This window comes from Anguilla anguilla, chromosome 9, assembly GCF_013347855.1.
Source record: "Anguilla anguilla isolate fAngAng1 chromosome 9, fAngAng1.pri, whole genome shotgun sequence".
Taxonomy (NCBI): domain Eukaryota; kingdom Metazoa; phylum Chordata; class Actinopteri; order Anguilliformes; family Anguillidae; genus Anguilla; species Anguilla anguilla.
Genome location: NC_049209.1, coordinates 3,828,993 through 3,847,914, shown reverse-complemented (window position 1 = coordinate 3,847,914; position 18,922 = coordinate 3,828,993). Strand labels below are relative to the sequence as shown.

Sequence of the window (18,922 nt, the reverse complement as noted above, 5' to 3'; positions counted from 1 at the left end):
GCGTTGGCCTCATAGTATTTTCTGGAAGCACTAATGATGCAGCTGCTTGGTAAAGCAGACACGGTTCTTTATTCCGTGCTAATTATATTATAAATCTTTACCAGCCTCCTTTATCATTAGCTATATCGCATTAATAGCTTTATCTGAATCATGACAGAGACATCAAAAGAATAAATTATACAGATCCCCCCTAAAGTGGTAATAGCAGGCAGTGTCATTAAGTTGCATTATATGCACTTAGGATACTTAGAGCTATCTAGTAGGCGTTGACTTTAGAATCGTACAGATTCTGATTGTGAGCGTAATTTGCTTAATGAAAACCCACCCCCATGTCGGTTATTCAAACAGGGCTAATTCAGGGGTCTGTCTCTGTTTTCAAGCAAGGCTTCACAAAAATAATGTCGGATGAGTTCAAGGGCTTTGTCTCCAGTGCACCGCGTGAACTGAGTTATAACAACCTGAAACAGGAGCCAGAATGTTATAAGCTCAGAGTGTTATGACATCTGAAACGGAAGCCTGAATGTTATAAGCTCAGAGTGTTATGACGTCTGAAACAGAAGCCTGAATGTTATAAGTTCAGAGTGTTATGACGTCTGAAACAGAAGCCTGAATGTTATAAGCTCAGAGTGTTATGACATCTGAAACAGAAGCCTGAATGTTATAAGCTCAGAGTGTCATGACATCTGAAACGGAAGCCTGAGTGTCATAAGCACTGAAACAAGAGTCTGTGAGTGTTATAACATCTGAAACAGGAGCCTGGGTGTTATAACCTCTGAGTGTTATAACCTATGAAACAGGAGCCTGGGTGTTATAACCTCTGAGTGTTATAACCTATGAAACAGGAGCCTGGGTGTTATAACCTCTGAGTGTTATAACCTATGAAACAGGAGCCTGGGTGTTATAACCTCAAAGTGCTATAACTTTTTTTTTTTAACTGAGTAGCTGTCTAGGCCTCCAAACTTTAGACTGACCTCTGTCTGCTCTCTCCCCCCATCCCACCCGAACCCAACCCCCCTCTCCCCCCCAGGATCACTACCACCGCTGCATGCATGATGGACTTGAGAAGATACCCGCTGGATGAACAGAACTGCACGCTGGAGATCGAGAGCTGTGAGTGTGTCATTTCCTCCTTTTTAAAAAAAAAAAACATACATTTATTACACTTTTTTTTTTTTTGCTTCTGACGCCATTTACCCAAACCAACTGGCTGAAGGAGACAGGCCTCGTCTTAAACTGTACCTAACACAGCCAACTGTGCCCCTAAGAAACACCATCAGCACCCTGTCTGTGTTACAGTACAGCTGAGCTCACAGCTGTGTGCTGCAGCCAGAGCAAGACTCCTCAAGTATGACACGACCATTATCGTCCATCCATCCATCCATCCATCCATTGTCTATACCCACTTATTCCTGGTCAGGGTCATGGAAGGGGGGTGGGGGGGGGGGGGGGGTTGGGGATGTTGAGCCTATCCCAGCATGTATTGGCCAAGAGGCAGGAAGGAATACACCTTGGACAGGTCACCAATCCATTGCATCGGATCATTATCATGAGGAACTAACATAAAAATAAAAAAACTAGAACTGTGCTAGAGAAGAAGCAGCAGAGGGGAGGGGTGGATATTAAAATGGATGCATGTTACCCAGTCTGACACTAATTACCAAGGCAAGGAAATCAAATATATTCCGTTTTTGCTCTGCAGTGAAAAGCGAAGCTTTGTTGCTTGAGACTGAAAGAGAATGTGGATGTTTTCAAAGAGAATATTGCGCTTTTTGAGGACAGGATTTTCTATTCTTTTGGTCTTATTAAAAATCAGTCCACGGAAAATATTCTATTCAAATAACACCGGCGTTCTTTGAACGGTGGTTCACGGTGAGCATTGTTTATAGATGAATGAAATATGTTCTGTAGGTAATTTTGATGCTGAAACCAAAGAGCATTTCATGTTTCAGAGTTTTGCTTCAGATGTGGCAGGAGTTGGCGGTATCTGTAAGATTACATACACGTAACATCATTATGTAACATCAGACAGTCCCACCTTATCAACACCCATGTAACATAACCTTTGTTCTGAGAAGTCTGTTTCTTATCTGTGGATGAAAAATCACAGTGAAAGAATCATTTAAAAAATTAACAGGGCATTAATGATGGAGTGAGCCAGGGATTTCATTTCTAGGTTAAAAAACAATAGATTGTGCTTTTCTTTTTGTTGGATGGAGCCAGTGATCCTTTCTTTAATTCCAGGAATATTGGTTTGAATTTTTATTTTATTATTATTGTTTCCATTTATTCTGTGTATGCATTCACTGTGAATATACTGCATCACTACTGCTGTCAATCACAAAAGAGCAATTTTAATATTTTAATATTTCTGTTCCACACATTGGTGCCTTTGGTCTACCTCTACTACTGGTTGGCATTTTGTAGTAAATGAGTCATTGTTTCAGGTGCATCGTGGGAAAAGTAGGAGCCAAAGCTTCTTTCCTCGGTGTCAAAGTCAGGACAGTGTAGAAATTCAGCACAAATACTTCTTACCAAAGGAAGAAATAGTTTTTTTTCCATCCCATGCTGCTCACCTGGAAGTTCACTGAAACACAACACAAGTTTGCTCCACAGTAACACTCAATGCACTGGTCTTCTATTCTGGTTTAAATAGGCCAGGCACACACACACACAAACACACACACACACACACGCAAGCAAACACACACACACACACACACACACAAACAAACACACCCACACACACACACACACAGACACAAACACACACACACGCATTACGAGGCAAACTGTGAACCCATCACCAGTAATCCAGCCCTCAGGGTTCCAGCGGTTCAAGGGTCTCATGTCCATCCATGGGTGAAGAAAATGGCCGTAAGAAAATGGGGTCACGTCAAGTGTTTGAAAAAGCAAACGTGAGTAAACTGTGCAATGTCTGTGTGGTCCTAAACGCACACGGTTTATCTTCAACGGGATGCACAGGAGGCCCTGGCTTCCAACGGAAGCGCTGAGCGAGAGCATTTAATTGAGTATAATTGGACCTAAAAGGTCACTGTCAACCACATAAAGCGTGGCTTTGAAGTTAAACTAAACGAGGGTCATCCTAAAGTGCCGGTAAACACGGCCTGGCGAGCACAGCCGTTAAATGCAAAAAGAAAATGAAAGAAAAGAAAAGGGGGACGAGTGGCGGGGGAGAACATCGGAAACGAGTCTCACGGAGCGCCCGCTAGTCCCGTTCCTGAGCGCAAAGCCTGCTTCCTAATTTGGCGGCCATCTTGTTGCTTTTTTTTCTTCAGCGTCTGCGCCGAGCACGTTTTTAATTTGTGTCCTAATAAAAAAAAAGCACGCAAGGTTTTTTTTTCCTCTTCGTTTTTTCTGGCGTGCCGAGACTTGCCGCGGTTCGGCCACGTTTGATCACGGAGTCGTCCGTCAGACTCACGGCCCCCGTGCTAAGGGTTTTTCCTCCGGCGCCTTCTCTCGTCTCTTCCACTCGTCTCTCGCTCCTGTCTTCCTTCCTTTCTTTCTTCCTTTTTTCTCTCTCGCTTCCCTCCTCACAGCAAACTTTGCCCGTCTGATCCCTCCGATCTCTCTGAAAACCTCCCGACGAAACACTGCAGTATTAAAAGTGCGGAACAAGTTGGAATTCTTTTGCAGAACCGCGCGGGACAAGTTTTTGGCGTAAATGGCGTACAGAGTTTTGGCTTGAATTTGGCTGTGCATCAAGGGCTCCGGACCTACAGTCAGTTAGCTCGTTCCCTAGCTTCACAATGCGCCGCTGTTCCATTTGTAAAACGGAAACCTTGTGGGCCTCAGTCTCTCGATTAGCATTCGCAACACGACGCACAGGATATCCTAACAGCGATGCAGAGAGCTACACCATATAAATCTCTACATCAAGGGGGCCACATTATAAATCATAATTAGCAGCTCGTCTGCGGGGGATGCATGGGACTGTGAAGTCGGACGCTGATTGAGGAGACGCCGCTCTGTCTGTCATGCTAATAACCGCAGCAGAGCTGCCTGGAGGTCAACAGGGCTTCCCGCCATCTTGGTGCGTCGTCGCCATTTCTGGCGATCACGGCCACGGCTGATGGCAAACATACATAAATATGTATAGCACGCAATTCGGCAGCGTAGCACAATGGGTGAGGAACTGGTCTTGTAACCTGAAGGTCACACGTTTGATACACTGCTGTGCTACCCCTGTGTAAGGCACTTAACCTGCATTGCCTCAATATACGTATGTCCAGCTGTATAAATGGATGTGAAGGTTAGTAAGTAAGTCGCTCTGGACAAGAGTGTCAGCTGAATGCCTGTAATGTAATTTTTTTGTTGTTTGTTTTTCGGTCTGTGTTTGGCTCATGGGTGAATAAGTAGGGTGGGTGTTAAATAGGGAGTAGAATGGCTGGGTGAGTAAGTAGGACAGGGCCGTGCTCTGAAAGGCTTCTTTATTTGGAGAGCAAGCCTCTGCCTCCCGGCATCAGTTTGTATGTCCGGTGACTTGCTATGGGATGCACCGTAAAACGTTCGGTGTTAAATAAAAACTCCCAGCGGAGTACATATGAGTCCTACAGGGACCGTATGCACTCTGTAAGGGTTGAGTTAACATCGCACTTGGGAATGCACAGAGAACCAGAAGAGAAATCCTGTGTTTTTTTTTTTTTTTTGCAGTGCATGCTGGTTTGGTTGTGTGGGAGCTTTTGTTTTAGCATGTTCAGAGACAACTGTCTGTTGGTCCTCCATGAATCCGAGTCTTGATGCCCGGAGACCATGTGACCTGTTATAGATAGGGTTGATGGTGCAGGTTTTGTTTTTCGCCAAATAACATTTCATCGTCCCTAAAATGATTCAGAAGTATAAAATGTAATGTATATATTTTTTTCTCTCCACCGATGCCATGGCAACTTGTTTTCTTCCATTATTTGGCTTTCAAAAAAGCTGTGAAAACATGTTATATACTCATGAGACCAGGGACAGAGAAAAAAAGATGTCTTGGATGTCATAAATGTTTTTAATACAGATATTATTTATTTTATTTTTATTGAATTTCCCTTGTAGTGTAGTCTCAGTAAAAGGAGAATATATAGTTCCTAAAATAAAGACCAGAGACTCGTTTCCCCTATAGGGGACAAAAATGAATTGCCCGGTCTTCAGAAGAGATAGGTTCTCTAATCGGAGGTAGAGACGCATTTGCCAGTTACTTCTTGCTTTTATTTCTCTCTTTTTTGGCAAGGAACGTTTCGAGGTGATTTAGCCTTTTCTCAGTCTTGCTGGTAAATGTGTTCCCCCGTGGTTTATCTGTGGATGTCCAGAGGCAACCTCCAGGCCTTATGAGCAATGTTCCCCGTCCGCCCGGTAACACTGCTACAGACAGCCAGACACTGGCACTGTGTGTAAGGTGGCTAGCAGATTAGCTACACTAACAGCGGAACGTGTGTCTTCTGGTGTGTGTGTGTGTGTGTGTGTGTGTGGGTGTGTGTGCGTGTGTATGTATGAGTGTGTGTGTGTGTGTGTGTATGTGTGTGTGTGAGTGTGTGTGTGTGTGTGTGTGTGTGTGTGTGTGTGTGTGTGTGTGTGTGTGTGTGTGTGGGTGTGTGTGCATGTGTTGTGTGTGTGTGTGTGTGTGTGTGTGTGTGCATGTGTTGTGTGTGTGTGTGTGTGTGCGTGTGTATGTGTGTGTGTGTGTGTGTGTGGGTGTGCATTTGTGTGCATGTGTGTGTGTCCTCGCATGTATGTGTGTGTTTGTGCATGTGTGTGCGTGTGTATGCGTGTGTATGTATGCGTGTGTGTGTGTGTGTTTCTTAAGTGTGTGTGTGTGTTTGTGTAACAACTGCCGTGATGATGTGTGCGTACGACGTTGCTGTGCCGTTGCGTGCATAAGAATGTTATTTATAGCTGTACGTGCATACACTGTCTGCGTACCCCCGGTGCGCTCATGTGAGTGGGCATGTGTGCACGCACGTGTGTACATGTGTTTGATTGATTCGCTTAGCTTCTGGGCGAATGCAGAAGTGCACAGGGCCGTTTGATTTGTGTATAATCAGTTCCACTACGTCTTTACCAAAGGGTTGGTTTCCATGCCTACAGAGAGAGAGAGAGAGAGAGAGAGAGAGAGAGAGAGAGAGAGATCCCAGCCGTGGTTCTCATCAACTTGAGCGCGTATGAATATCTCTCTCGGTTTTTTCGTTTTTTTTTTTTTTCCGGTTGCCTTGTTGGAGGGCTTACCACGCGACGGACGTGCGTGGGCACGGAGGAGGGGTTTTATTTCGGTCGCTGCCCGTGACTCACTCACTCTCAATCTCTCAACCCATCTCCCGCTTCCCGCTGCGACACAGAGCCTGTTTTCCTATGCCCTTAATAAGGATGCTTCGTAAAAATTAAAAATAAATAAAAATAAAATAATAATATGTAATCAGCCCCTGCTACGTGGCGTCCCGTATCCCGTCGGCCATTTTGTGTCTTTCGAGCGCCGTGGCGTGGGTTAGTTTCCAGGTGATGGCTTTATGTAACCCGTCCAGTCAGCCTGAATTTGCTTAGTTTCTCCCGTCGGATGCCCTGTAACGCGCTTCGGCTCGGGGCGTTTCCCGGGGCGACCGACGCAGTGTGGCGGCGTTAACTCTGAAAACGGTCGGGTTGCCATTCCACCCACCTCCCCCCCCCCCCTCTGTAGGGTGATTCGTACAGCGCGTACAGCTTCGCTCTTTGATGTCACAGGGCTTTACAAAGGGCGGATTTAAGCTGCGGCCCACTGACTCCCCCCATGCGAGGGGGGGTTGGGGGGGGGATTGGGGGGGTTGTTGGATCGCAACGCAACAGTACTCCCAATGCTCTGGCCAATAGAGTGGATGGAATAGGTATTATTCATGAGTGGGTGCTCAACAGGGGGAGTCCCACTCTCTGTCTTTCCAGTGTACAACGGACCCATGTGATGTGGACGGGCCTGTTGTGGGATGAAGGAGGGGTGGGAGGGGGGGGGGGGGGGGGCGCAGGGGGTGTTATTCTAGTTCTTTCCATGGAGGTCACACAAAGCTGAAATGCCCTCGGGGAGTGGTGGTTGGGGCGGGATGGGGGGGTGGGGGTGGGGGGGGGGGGCTGGGGGGGGCGGGGGAGGGATCAGCTGCATGTGTGACATCAGACCTCTCGTGACACAGCCGGAGTGGCCACTCAGAGGCCTGAGTGTGCGTTCAGCGCTCCGCCAAATTTAAACAGAGTCTGATTTTTCTCTCTTCGTTTTTTTTTTGTTTTTTTTTTTTAACTTAAAAGCCGTCCCTGTTTTATTTCCTCTCGGGCCGTGAAAGAGAGCGTCCTCCCTAAAAATAAATCTTTCTTTTTTCAGAGAGGCGGAAAACATTAGCCGGCGTTATATCAGACGTAATTGCGCCACTGGCTGTTGTTTCTGTGTTTGTTGTCAGAGATGCTTTTTAAAAAAAAGATTTTAGCCCTTTTTACAAGGTACGCCGAGGGCAAAGCACCAGCGGGATGGGCCAAGGGGCAGTTATTATCGCCATGGTCACCGGCTCCGGTCGATGCGCGGTGAATTTATGCCTCCCATTAGCGGCGGTTGAGAATAAAACATGTTTCAGAAATCTGGATTGATTAAAGTTTCGCGGACAGAGCTGTTAATATTTTTTCGGGAAAGTAATTATCGTACCCCGTGCACAGCCCGCGCGTAATCTTCACTAATTCCCGAGAGCAGCCGAGTGCTGGAGATAAACAAATTCTGGAACGGGTTTCTTTCTGGCACCGCGGCTCCTCTTCCAGGGGAGCGAATTGGGTCAGAACAGTTTGTACGCGAGGACTACATTTCTTTCCCTTCTGGAGTCGTAAAAACCCTTTGATTGCGCTTCTCGCTCGTTCGGGTCAGGTGGCGCGATAGCGACCGCGGCGCCGTCGAACTGCCAGTCGGGTTTTAATTGGACGACCGGAAACGAGATTAAAGGGACTTCAGTCAACCGCCAATCTCAAAAATTAATTTGTGGCACGTGCTGGGGAAACGGGGGCGTTCTCTGTGGACGGGGTTTTCACTTTGGAGCTCTCCGACGTTCGGGTTCATCCGATACGCGTCGAAATTCCCGAGGTACGCGCCTTAAAGTGCGCGGCTCCCATTGGACGAACGCCGAGCGGACCTTGAAAACAACTCCTAAGATGTCCTCTAAGATGAGTTTGGATGTACAGGCTCGGGATACGCTTCTGTTTAAAGAGAGGTTGCGTTTTTGCTGATGTGCCCCCAGTCTGTTTACCAAGCCACACGGTTAATTCGTGCCCAATACATGTTGTACATGTAATCCATTTGAGGGTTTATGTGAAAAAAAATGGTAGCCATTTTCTTTCCCAAATAGCCAAATTAAAATTCTGAATTGGTATTTTATTTGTGTTTGAATTGTTTGACCGTTGACACTCTTGTTTCCTATATTTTATGTTTCTCAATAAAGATTCTGCCTCTGTTTTGGGGAGCATTCTGATTGGTTGGCTCGATTAGAAGAGCATATTCAGACGAAGCCCAGAGTAACTTTTTTTGGAATGTCAGTGCTTCTAGCATTTCAATTTAGTGTTAATACTGAACATTTATTTGTTAATTTATTCATACATATTTTATAACCCACCTTAACTCAGACGCAGAGATCTGAGGTTGAATAATAACTAATAAATGCTATTTGGGCTTATTAAGAGTTAATTAACACCTTATTAAGGCTTAATAACTACTTATAAACACTTTGTAACTTCATTGGTTCCTAACGAACCTAAAAAAAAAAAAATATCTGACTAATATTGGTGATATTACTGACAGGCCCTTAACGTATGGTTAGTAATGACGTAAGATCATCCTAATGAATAATTAGGAAATATGTATGTGCCTAAATTAGTATCTATTGAGCCATTACTATAGTCCTAAATACCCCTTAATATAGGAACCATATGAAGTGTTACCTCAGTAATTTACCATGGCATAGTGGGGGTTATTTCTGGTAAAGTTACAGTGGGAGTCAGTTGGGGATATCGGGGTTTGTACCCTGGACCCTGGGAGGCCAGCTGGCTGAAGAGTGTGGTGACTTGGGTGAAATTTAATTTTATTGTTTTCAGTTTTCTCTCTTTTCCTGTTGAGTTGGCGTTGACGCTGGCTCCCAGCGTTCCGTCCAGGCCCGAGCGCGGTGATGATGTAACAGGGATGACAGGGACGGGGGGGGGGGGGGGGGGGGGGGGAGGATAATTCATTAAGTCAGGCTCAATGGCACAGAAACAATGGAATTAATGGACTCCCGGAGTCAGGGTCCGCACGACGGCTAAACGCGCTGCTTTTTTTCCGCGCGACGCATTCGCTACGTTTCCTCGCCAGGGCGACGGTGCCTCTGCGACCACGCGACCAGACACACACCCCCCCGCCAAGAGAGACGTGGACCACAGGTCCCATCCGTGTAGCATAGCGGGGAGAGAGAGCGTGCTGTACGTTACTGTGGTGAGCTGACAGCGGTGGACTTATTATGTGCGGTCACCGTGACGATGTTGAAAAATTATTTCGGATAAAGCTGCTTGAGTTCGCTAAATATTCACAGTGTGGGAACCTTTCTGTCTTTTCTTTTCTTTTTTTTTACATTACAGCTGAATTACCTCAAAAGGGGCAAACTCTATAAATCAGAGCAAATTGCCCTGCACTGTGAAGCGGAACAAAGTGTGAATAAAGAATATTCTTTGAAATGAAAAAAAATAAAAAATAGAAATCCTTCCAATCTCAAGGTGTTTCTTTGAATTTATTTAACCATAGGCTAATAGATATCCTTAGATATGAAGATTAAAAACAGTAAAAAAAAAAAAAAAATTTTTTTTTTTAAATCTCTGAAGTCATCGATTATCTCGTATCGGTTAGCAGGAGTGGAGCTGCTGTGCGCCGGTGTGTGAGATATTAGGCAGAACTATGGCGGTAAATCATCGAAATGGCGGTTTGTGCTCGTTTGCTGGGATGATATACAGTAAGGTGCAACGCGCAGGGCCCCTGCTCATCTGAGAGAACCGACTTTCCCCAACTTTGTGTTTTTCCACAAAAGAGTGTATGCATATGGAATAGTATGGCTGGTTACTGGAAAAAAATAAAACTTAATTATTCATAGCACCCGGGCTAAATAGGTCACTGGTTCTAATTATAAGATGGAGGTAGAGGCAGTGCGAGAATGGGGCGGGGGGCGGGTACGGGGGGGGGGGGGGGGAGCCTACGTGGTGAAAATCAGTGATGCTGTGTGTGTGTTGGGGGGGGGGGGGCAGTGGGGGGGGGGGGAGCGAGTAACAACCAGCAGAACTACTGGGTTTAGGGCACTGACACAGAGACACACACACAAACGCACGTGCACGCACACACATAGTCTCAGACACACACGCTCGCACACAGTTATGAACCTTCTAATAGCATATTTGTCATCTTACACCAAAAAAGAGTCCAAAACGTTATTAAATCATTTATAGCTTTTCTCCACTGCCAGGGTTCCCTCGGTTTGAGGCAGACAGCAACAACAACACTGCCTTTCAAAATTCATTTTCATTGTCGTTTTTTTTTCTTCCTTGCGCATCAAGGTCTGTAATAGGATCCCCTGACAAAAGGAAGACTTCTCTACCAAGATTTCCCCCATGTTGAATACAAATATATCTGAGGCATTCACATGGATTATTTCAGCAGTGCTTCCCCATAACAGACCGTGCGTTTTTTTATAAAGTGCTACTGGAGAGCACCCTTCGCCTCAGATACAGAGATACCACGGTGGCTTTGAAATTGAGAGTTACCTCAAGCTGTCCACTTTACAGTAGACACATGGACAGTTGGGTTTTTTTTTTTCATGGGCATTAATGTATGTGATGACAATAGACACTGATAGTGCAAAAATATAATGCCCTTGTCCTTGAGAAAAGTGCCACTTGTCTTTTATATAGTCTATATATATATATTTTTTTTTTTTGAATACTGTGCTATAATAAAATGGCTGGTTTATTGACTGAACACTAAAGAGAGGAAGCGGACGTGTGGTGTGCAGGTCAGAGAACCTGACTATGTAGCAGCAGCGTGAAAGATCCGCAAAGTGATCGCATTGTAGATCTGTTTGCAAGCTGGTTAACTTCACACCTATTAAACGTTCATAATTTATCGGCCTGTCCGTCTTTGGTGCAATAAATAATAAAGTAGTCATTAATAATGGAAAATTATTTAAAGTTTTAGAGCCCACTATGCATTGCGGTTAAGTGTGAAAAGTTCCTTAAGTTTTTATTTTATTTATTTATTTATTTATTTTTACGGGTTCAGGTTTGCTTGGGCCATGCAAATGGCTCTTTCTGAGCTCTACTCATTGACCAGTTTGAAAGCAAATTGGAGACGGATTATTGACTAATATGCATTGTGGGTATCTCTAAAGTTGGGAAAGGAGACTATACAGTATAATAAAATATAACCCATACAATCTCTTCCTGTCATTCCTGGGAATATAATGCAAGAAATGACATTGTATTCCTGGCTTTTTGAAGTTCCTGAAATGTGGAACATGTGAACACCCATGTGAAAGATGTGAAGAGAACACATCTGAACTCTGAAAATAATCTCACTTGAGAATTGAGAGTGAGAAAAAGGTAAATCTATGCCATTTCAAGTCACATGCTTTGTTTTCATGTGTGAAAATTGTAGTTCACGTTTGAAAAAGTTACGATGCAAATTTCACACAGCTTCAACCTATTATGTTTTCGCATGTGAAAATGCATGTGTGAAATTGTGGTTTTCACATGTGTATTTATTTATTTTTGATAAGGGATTGTCTGAATCGCTATGTGCCCCCCCCCCCCCCCCAACACCAACAATGAACATCTGTTTTGTGTCCCCCCACCCTCCCCCCCACCCAAGATGGCTACACCACAGACGATATCGAGTTCTACTGGCGAGGGGGGGATCATGCAGTAACAGGAGTGGAAAGAATAGAGCTTCCTCAGTTTTCCATCGTGGACTACAAGCTCATCTCCAAGAACGTGGTCTTCTCAACAGGTACGGTGCCCTCCTGTCAGTGTTTCGCAAAAAAATGGACTAAATGTTGTCCCGATACAGCCGATCTCATGGGGCTAATGCGAGCGATGTTGACAACCCAGAATGCATCTGTAATCTGGTCTGCTGTGTGAGGCGGGAGCAATTTTCGTGACAGTGACCTGGTTAGTTTTGAAGCATCTGTTCTCCCTCTCACCGTGCTGGAGAATGGCAAAGGGGACGTAGGACCGCGCTTTTACTGAGACGACGGAGCCTGGCCTAACAAGGAAATAAAAGGCTTGTGTCAGACCAGAGGCAAATCAAATTGTTTTCTTACCTCCGGGGGAAACCCCCCCCCCCCTTCCTACCCCCCCCCCCCCCCCTTCCCTTGCCCCTGATGTCGAACCCACCAGCTGTAGCACAGCACCTGCCTCACTTTGCATTCTGGGGAAATTACTGCCAGTTGCCGCTTAACAGGGGACAACACATTAAAGCATCGCCCAGCCAGTCTCTTCCTCATCGTTACCGCGGTCACCACATAAAAAAGAAAGACTACCCCGTGTACTGGGCATCGTCGACGAATACGTTTGCAGACGCTCTCCTGCGTCAAAGTCAGTCTACTTTTCCAGCGTTTGCACAGGGGGTTCCCTAAATTTTTGAGTGACCAGCCAGGGGAGAAGAGTAGCCACCTAGGGGTGTTGTTGCCAACTGATTTTTCCAATGGGTTCATTTTTGTATGGCTTAACGAGTGGCGAAAATCAAGGACCTTAACGGTTTTCGCGTTTTGAGTAACAACATGTTTGTCACGTTGTTCGGCCAATAGCCTAGATAGACTTTTTATCCCCCAGAGTCTTGAGTCTTGATCCCTCTAACTAAAAGTAGCCGGCCAAACAGAGGTCTGTAATCCGCTACTTGGCCGACGTTCGGGGAACTCTGTGCATTTATCGTCGATGGTGAGTGTGTAGTGGGTGTGCTCTCGGTACTCTCCTATATGCACCTTCTGTCCAGCTGTGTTGGCTCAGCATTTCGCCGCCTCCAGCTTCTCAAGCAGTTCCAGAGGGCGCTAAGCTAACGTGCTAACGCAAGCCTCCCCGCCACACTTAGCCCCCTGCAGGGAAGGGGGGGTAGGACAGGGCCCCTGTAGTGGGCTCACACAAGGCAGCCGGGGTGAGCTACGGTCTGCGGACTGTGCGCCGTTCACCTGCGACGCGTTCCGCGCGTCGAAGCATCGAAGGCCGCGAGTGAGGCTCTGAAGTGCTCTCCGCTTGAAAGGTCAATCGAAGGTGCCCGAGCGTTACCGTGGAGATCGGTGTAGACACCGTGTTTCCCCGTACATGCCTGGTACTCACATGGAAGCTTTCCACATCGTTGGGCAGGAGTGGGAGGAAAAAGCACAAATGTGCAGTTTAGGTAGGGAAAGGGGGGGGGGGTGGTTGTCCACTCTGCTGCTAGAGTGTCTGTAGCCTGTGGGACAGTACCCCATAGGGTATGGTGGGGGGGGCAGGGGGTGAGGTGGAGGGGGGTTGGGGGGGGGGCAACCCTGCTCTGGAGCGCTGAGCACATTTCATAAGTTATTTAAAAAATGTTGTTCGAACTGGTGAATTATTCATGAGCTACATTTTCATATTCATGAATTTGTCATGCCGGTATTCCAGAACGCGGAGCGGCAGAAGAAGAACGACGCTTTCGGAAAAAAAAAGAGCCCCCTGAATTAAGAGCAGATGAGGAAGGAGCTGTCAGGGGGCGGATCGTATAATTGAGTTTACACAGACAAACAATTTCGATCTGAAAACTCCATATTGTTCCAAATTCAGCGAAGCTGCCCTGAGCATTTTTTTATTTTAAACGGACGTCGGAGATACATTTGTGCGATTCAAAGAGGGGAATGCGGTTATTTGTGGAGTACACTGGCCTCCTTATGGATAAATGATGTTATTTTATTGGATTATGTCTTTCCCTCGGCTGACATTCATAGCCGCGCTTTTTCATGGCGGGAAATTTACGGGCGCAGTTTCAGATTTGAGCGCCTTTGCCAGGAGGGTGAAAGTGCTTCCTCGGAATGCGAAGCCGGTGTTTAATTGTAGCGTCACACCGATGGTGACAAAAAACAAGAAAAAAAAAAAAAACAACGCTGTTGGCGGAACTGTCGAACAGCGGTAAGGCGCGGGAAAGTGGGAGGAGCCCGAACGCGCAGAAAGCGTTTCGGGTTCCGCTGAGTCGCGCCTCTCGAGCTTCGCGCGCTCGGAACGGCGAGCGGGGTCGCGGCCCGGCTGGGTTTCGCGGTCCGTTGGCCCCTCCCGTCGTGGCGTTGAAAGTGATTTGCGCCCTCCTCTCGCTCCATCGGGACGGCGGGTCGTGCGGTGAGCTCTCGGAGCCCGAGAGGCCGGGGTTTGCACACCGCCCCAAGCGCTGCCCTGTGACCAGAATCCTATCCCCGTACCTGCAGGGCCCCTCCCTCTGAGCCCCCCCTCCCTACTCACAGCGATGGCCCCTCTTTAGGCAGGTCTATCCAGACTCAGGTGGCAGGATACAGCTCCTCTCCTGGCTCTGATTTGTAACCGCCAGCTCCGGGGACACCTGCAAAATCACCTGTTTTTGTATTCTATTACTGAAAGGAGGACTTCTGCCTCCTGTGTTGATTTAGCCTCAGCCTGTGCCATGGAATATAGAATGCCCTGAATTCACATATTCCCTTGAATATTCACTAAAGCGAATACATACAGTACACTGGTCTTTATCTACACCGGTCCGTGGGGGTTCTTTGCACAGAAATTTTAAGGAAGCTAAAAAAAACTGGAACAAGGGGTGAGGGGAGGCAGGAGGGGGGGAGACAGGACTGTGTGCACCCCACTTTCACCGGGAATGTCTGCGTGTCCCCCTGTGACTTGACAGGGTCCTATCCACGGCTGTCCCTCAGTTTTAAGCTGAAGAGGAACATCGGATACTTCATCCTGCAGACTTACATGCCTTCCATCCTGATCACCATCCTGTCCTGGGTCTCCTTCTGGATAAACTACGATGCCTCCGCTGCCAGAGTGGCTTTAGGTAAGGGGTCAGAGTTCACGTGGATCATGTGATCAGAGTTTGTTCCCTGATGCTCTGACTCAGTATGATCATTTTTTTGTTTTGTTTTGTTTTGTTTTGTTTTGCCGCGCTTCTCTGGAAAACAAGCAGAGATTGAAATGTTTACTTGCTCTGCTCAATTTTTATTTCTGTACTCCCGCTGTAAAAAGCATTCTTCTCTTGTCACGAATATGACTCAGATTATTTCTGAGTGACGGATGACTGTCTTTGCTTGTTTATGTTTTGAATCGAGTGCCTGTGCATGTTTCTTTCTTTATTTTGTATTTTTTTTTTAGTAATACATTTTTTTTTTTTTTTTTTAAACCTGTCATCTTTGATTACGTAAGCTCATCCCACTCAGGTCTGAGAAGCTACCCTGTGTCATACTCAACAAAATGTCTGCCGCTGCCATCTCCCTGAATGAGCGGAGCACTCTCGGTGATTGGAGCCTGACCCGCGTTGTTTATCTACCTGAAAGGAGCGTGTGCTTTAATGAAAAAGGCTGTGGACTCCCAGAACCCAGAGCTCGGTTTTTTGGGAGACCGTTCAGTGTGCCTGCCTGGCCAAAGCCTCGGCTGCAGTCCAACCACAGGAAGGGGGGGGGGGGAGCCAGGGGCTGTCCACTCCCAGCCAATCAGTGCGCAATAAAAAGCAGGCGGCCACTGCAATAGGACAATGCCGACGGCCTCCCATTGGTCCAGACCGGAGAGTTATACTGCAGTGGCGCTGCCTGCCAAGTGGTCTGTAATCACTCTGAATTTGACCGAGTGCAGAACACGCGCACACGGTTGACTTTGCTGATACAAATCAAACACACTGGCAACGGCAGGGGAATGTGCCGGAAATGCAGAGTGATGTGAATAATAAGAGGGTAGGGAGGGCCAACTTCCACATCCTCTCAGAAAACATTCACAGTACAAGTGCAGACATATTTGCATCATATAATATATTTATGAAGAGACCACCCCGTTTTTTTTTTGAAGACGAACCAGGGTTACTGCACCAAATATTGATTGATTGTATCCTTCCTAAGTGAAGGCATTGCTATTTGTATTATTCATTTGTGGGTATAAACTTGTTTTGTCTGCATTATTCAGTGTATAACAACACTGCATCAAACTTGATCAGTAGTTCATGAAAGAATATGAAAAATTAAAACATTTTTTTATATTTTGATATTCATGAAAGCATATTAAAAATTAAAACATTTTTTTTATACTGACACATACCCCTAAACTATGAAAGTGAAAATTAGTTGCAGTCTCTATTTTCATCCAGAGCTGATTTAGGGAAACTTACATTTGTCATACATCCATTTATGGCCTCTTATGTCTTGTTACAGGTAGACATAGTTTTACCAGAACTGCGTCAATCATTCTGCTTTTAAAGCAGTGGTAGCCAACTGTGTTCCTGGAGATCTACCATCCTGTAGGTTTTCATTTTAAACCCAAATTTTGGCACACCTGATTCTATTAATTAGCAGCTCAATGGCATCTCTAGTTGTCGAATGATGTGTGTATTTTGTTAGGGTTGGAGTGAAAACCTACAGGGCTGTAGATCTCCAGGAACAGGGTTGGTCACCACCATTTCCAAGCGACCGCGTCTCACCACGGCGACCACTCCCTTCCCCTTTCCTCAGGTATCACCACGGTGCTGACCATGACCACCATCAACACCCACCTGCGCGAGACCCTGCCCAAGATCCCCTACGTGAAGGCCATCGACATGTACCTGATGGGCTGCTTCGTCTTCGTCTTCCTGGCGCTGCTGGAGTACGCGCTGGTCAACTACATCTTCTTCGGCCGCGGGCCGCAGCGTCAGAAGAAGGCCGCGGAGAAGGCGGCCACCGCCAACAACGAGAAGATGAGGATGGAGGCCAACAAGGTACGGAAAACGCTCGCGTTCCCGCCAAAAAAGAAAAAAGAACGAAAAAAAGTGCAGAGTCAGGCCTCAGAGTGCGTTCACTTACGTGAGAGTACCCGCTCGTTTTTTTATCTCTGTAATATATAGCGCATGTAAGATGTAAGATGTTATCTTCACTTTGATCCCTAATCTTTGAACCTAATGTTTGCGTTGTGAGTTGCTCTCGATGGAACTGTCTGCTAAATGCCAGGAATGTAATAACTAGTCATGCATTTACTTCTCCTGTTGAGAATAACACTGCAGTATACATATGTTGAAGTTATTGCTGTAGTTATTTTAGACAGATCTTTGGACTGTTTTTTTTAGTGAAATGAGCTTAATTTGTATAATGTTTTACATGCATTTACTGTATATGATTTAATGGTGTTGGTAATCTGATGAGGAATGTTTTGGCTGTTTTTTAATCACCCAAGTGCTCTTGATTTAGGTGTGTCTGTCTCCTCCTAAGTGGCAGAGACTCCAATGCGTAAAACTTGTTCTTGTGCCGTGAATCTTCGTATTTATTGTACTGTACCTGTCCAGTTTGTTCCCATGTCTTCACTGTGATCTCACTGTTTGACTTTTTGATTTCTGTGGAATGGCTTAGGTGCACATAGGCACCATAACACATTTTTTTTAACCTAAATGTTAGATGAAAACATTGTTTCTCGGTGCACTAATCTCTTGCATATACACTAACCAAAACCATTTTCCAGCCACAGATTCTCTTTTTTATGTAAAGCCAGGGCCAGTGTAGATGAGGGGGGAAATAGTTGTTGATAAAGTTTTACTTCTTGAACACAGCATTCTGGGTAGCCAGCTAGTTTCAGATTACCCTGTTTTATTGAAAGCCATTAATATTCCCATTCCTACCTTACACACAGAACCCAAAAGCATTATGAAGCAAAACACCAAACGGTGACACCAATTTAGGAAAGTAAAAGAAATGGAAAAGTAAAAGGTTTTTTTTTGCTGTCAGAGAAAATTTGATTCGATTACCGTCGTTGTTTTATGCAGAGACTGCCTACTGCTTTCCACTGGGCTACATTACACAGCTTTTAGTTAGAGTACCAGCCACAGTCCAAAATGAAATCACTGTAGAGGCTGCTTCAGATTGCATGCATTATTTGAAAAAAAAAAAAATGTTATATTTTTTCCTCAGAAGTACTAATTTTATCCCCTTCGGAGTTCAGTTTGTTGTGGTAATTACTAGGGGGCTGTTACTATAGTTATCATTCGACATGTATATTTAGTTTGAGGCTTGGGATTAATTGTATTTTCTGAAATAGCCATACATATTTGAGAGAAATCCCAGAGTACATGTTTAGCTGGACATGCTCAAGCTCAAGCTCAAGCTCAATGCCCATTGGTCAAAGCTGATAAATAGATATTGTATATGTCCAATCACATTCTCCCCTTGAATTTAATTACTCAAAACAGCTACCCGGGGCAACTTAGTACTAAACACAGAAATAGTCTATAATCTTTGATTGTGAATATTTTTTTATGTTACACATTTCTTACTGCTTGTTAAAGCATGCAAACAGCAGAAAGAATGGCTGCATCATGATTAGAGCCTTAATGTTGCAATAGAGACACGTTTTCCACAAATTATCACACACACTTACAGTAAATATCTGGTTAGCCCAGTGTGCTAGGCTAAGCTACACTCATGCTCATGGTCTGTCAGTACCAGTTGCAGCTTTCATCAAAATGGGCATATTGTCAATTAACTATTTACTTTCCCAATGCCAGCACTGAATTTCCTACATTGCACTTCTAGTATAAGTGATAAGATCAGTTGCTTTTAGCACACACAGTACAGGCAAGGACGAGTGGGTATGGTTTAATAAATTCTCTTTTAATTTTGGGAAATGCTTGAGCATCTTTCGCTTGGTGCTGCGTAAAATCAAATAAAAGCTACGAAAGATGTTTTAAAATGCATGCTTTCTCCAGAAAATCACGGAGCTGTAT

General features: G+C 45.4%; 1 protein-coding gene across 2 annotated transcripts in view; it reads left to right on the top strand.

Moving 5' to 3' along the window:
• Positions 1 to 18,922, top strand: part of LOC118235894 (gamma-aminobutyric acid receptor subunit beta-2) — a 66,236-nt gene that overhangs the window by 44,551 nt on the left and 2,763 nt on the right. For both annotated transcript variants that reach the window (XM_035433763.1, XM_035433764.1), the window contains exons 5-8: positions 1,028 to 1,110; positions 11,870 to 12,007; positions 14,876 to 15,028; positions 16,686 to 16,930. In XM_035433763.1, coding sequence (XP_035289654.1) covers positions 1,028 to 1,110; positions 11,870 to 12,007; positions 14,876 to 15,028; positions 16,686 to 16,930 — 619 coding nt within the window. The remainder of the gene's footprint in view (positions 1 to 1,027; positions 1,111 to 11,869; positions 12,008 to 14,875; positions 15,029 to 16,685; positions 16,931 to 18,922) is intronic.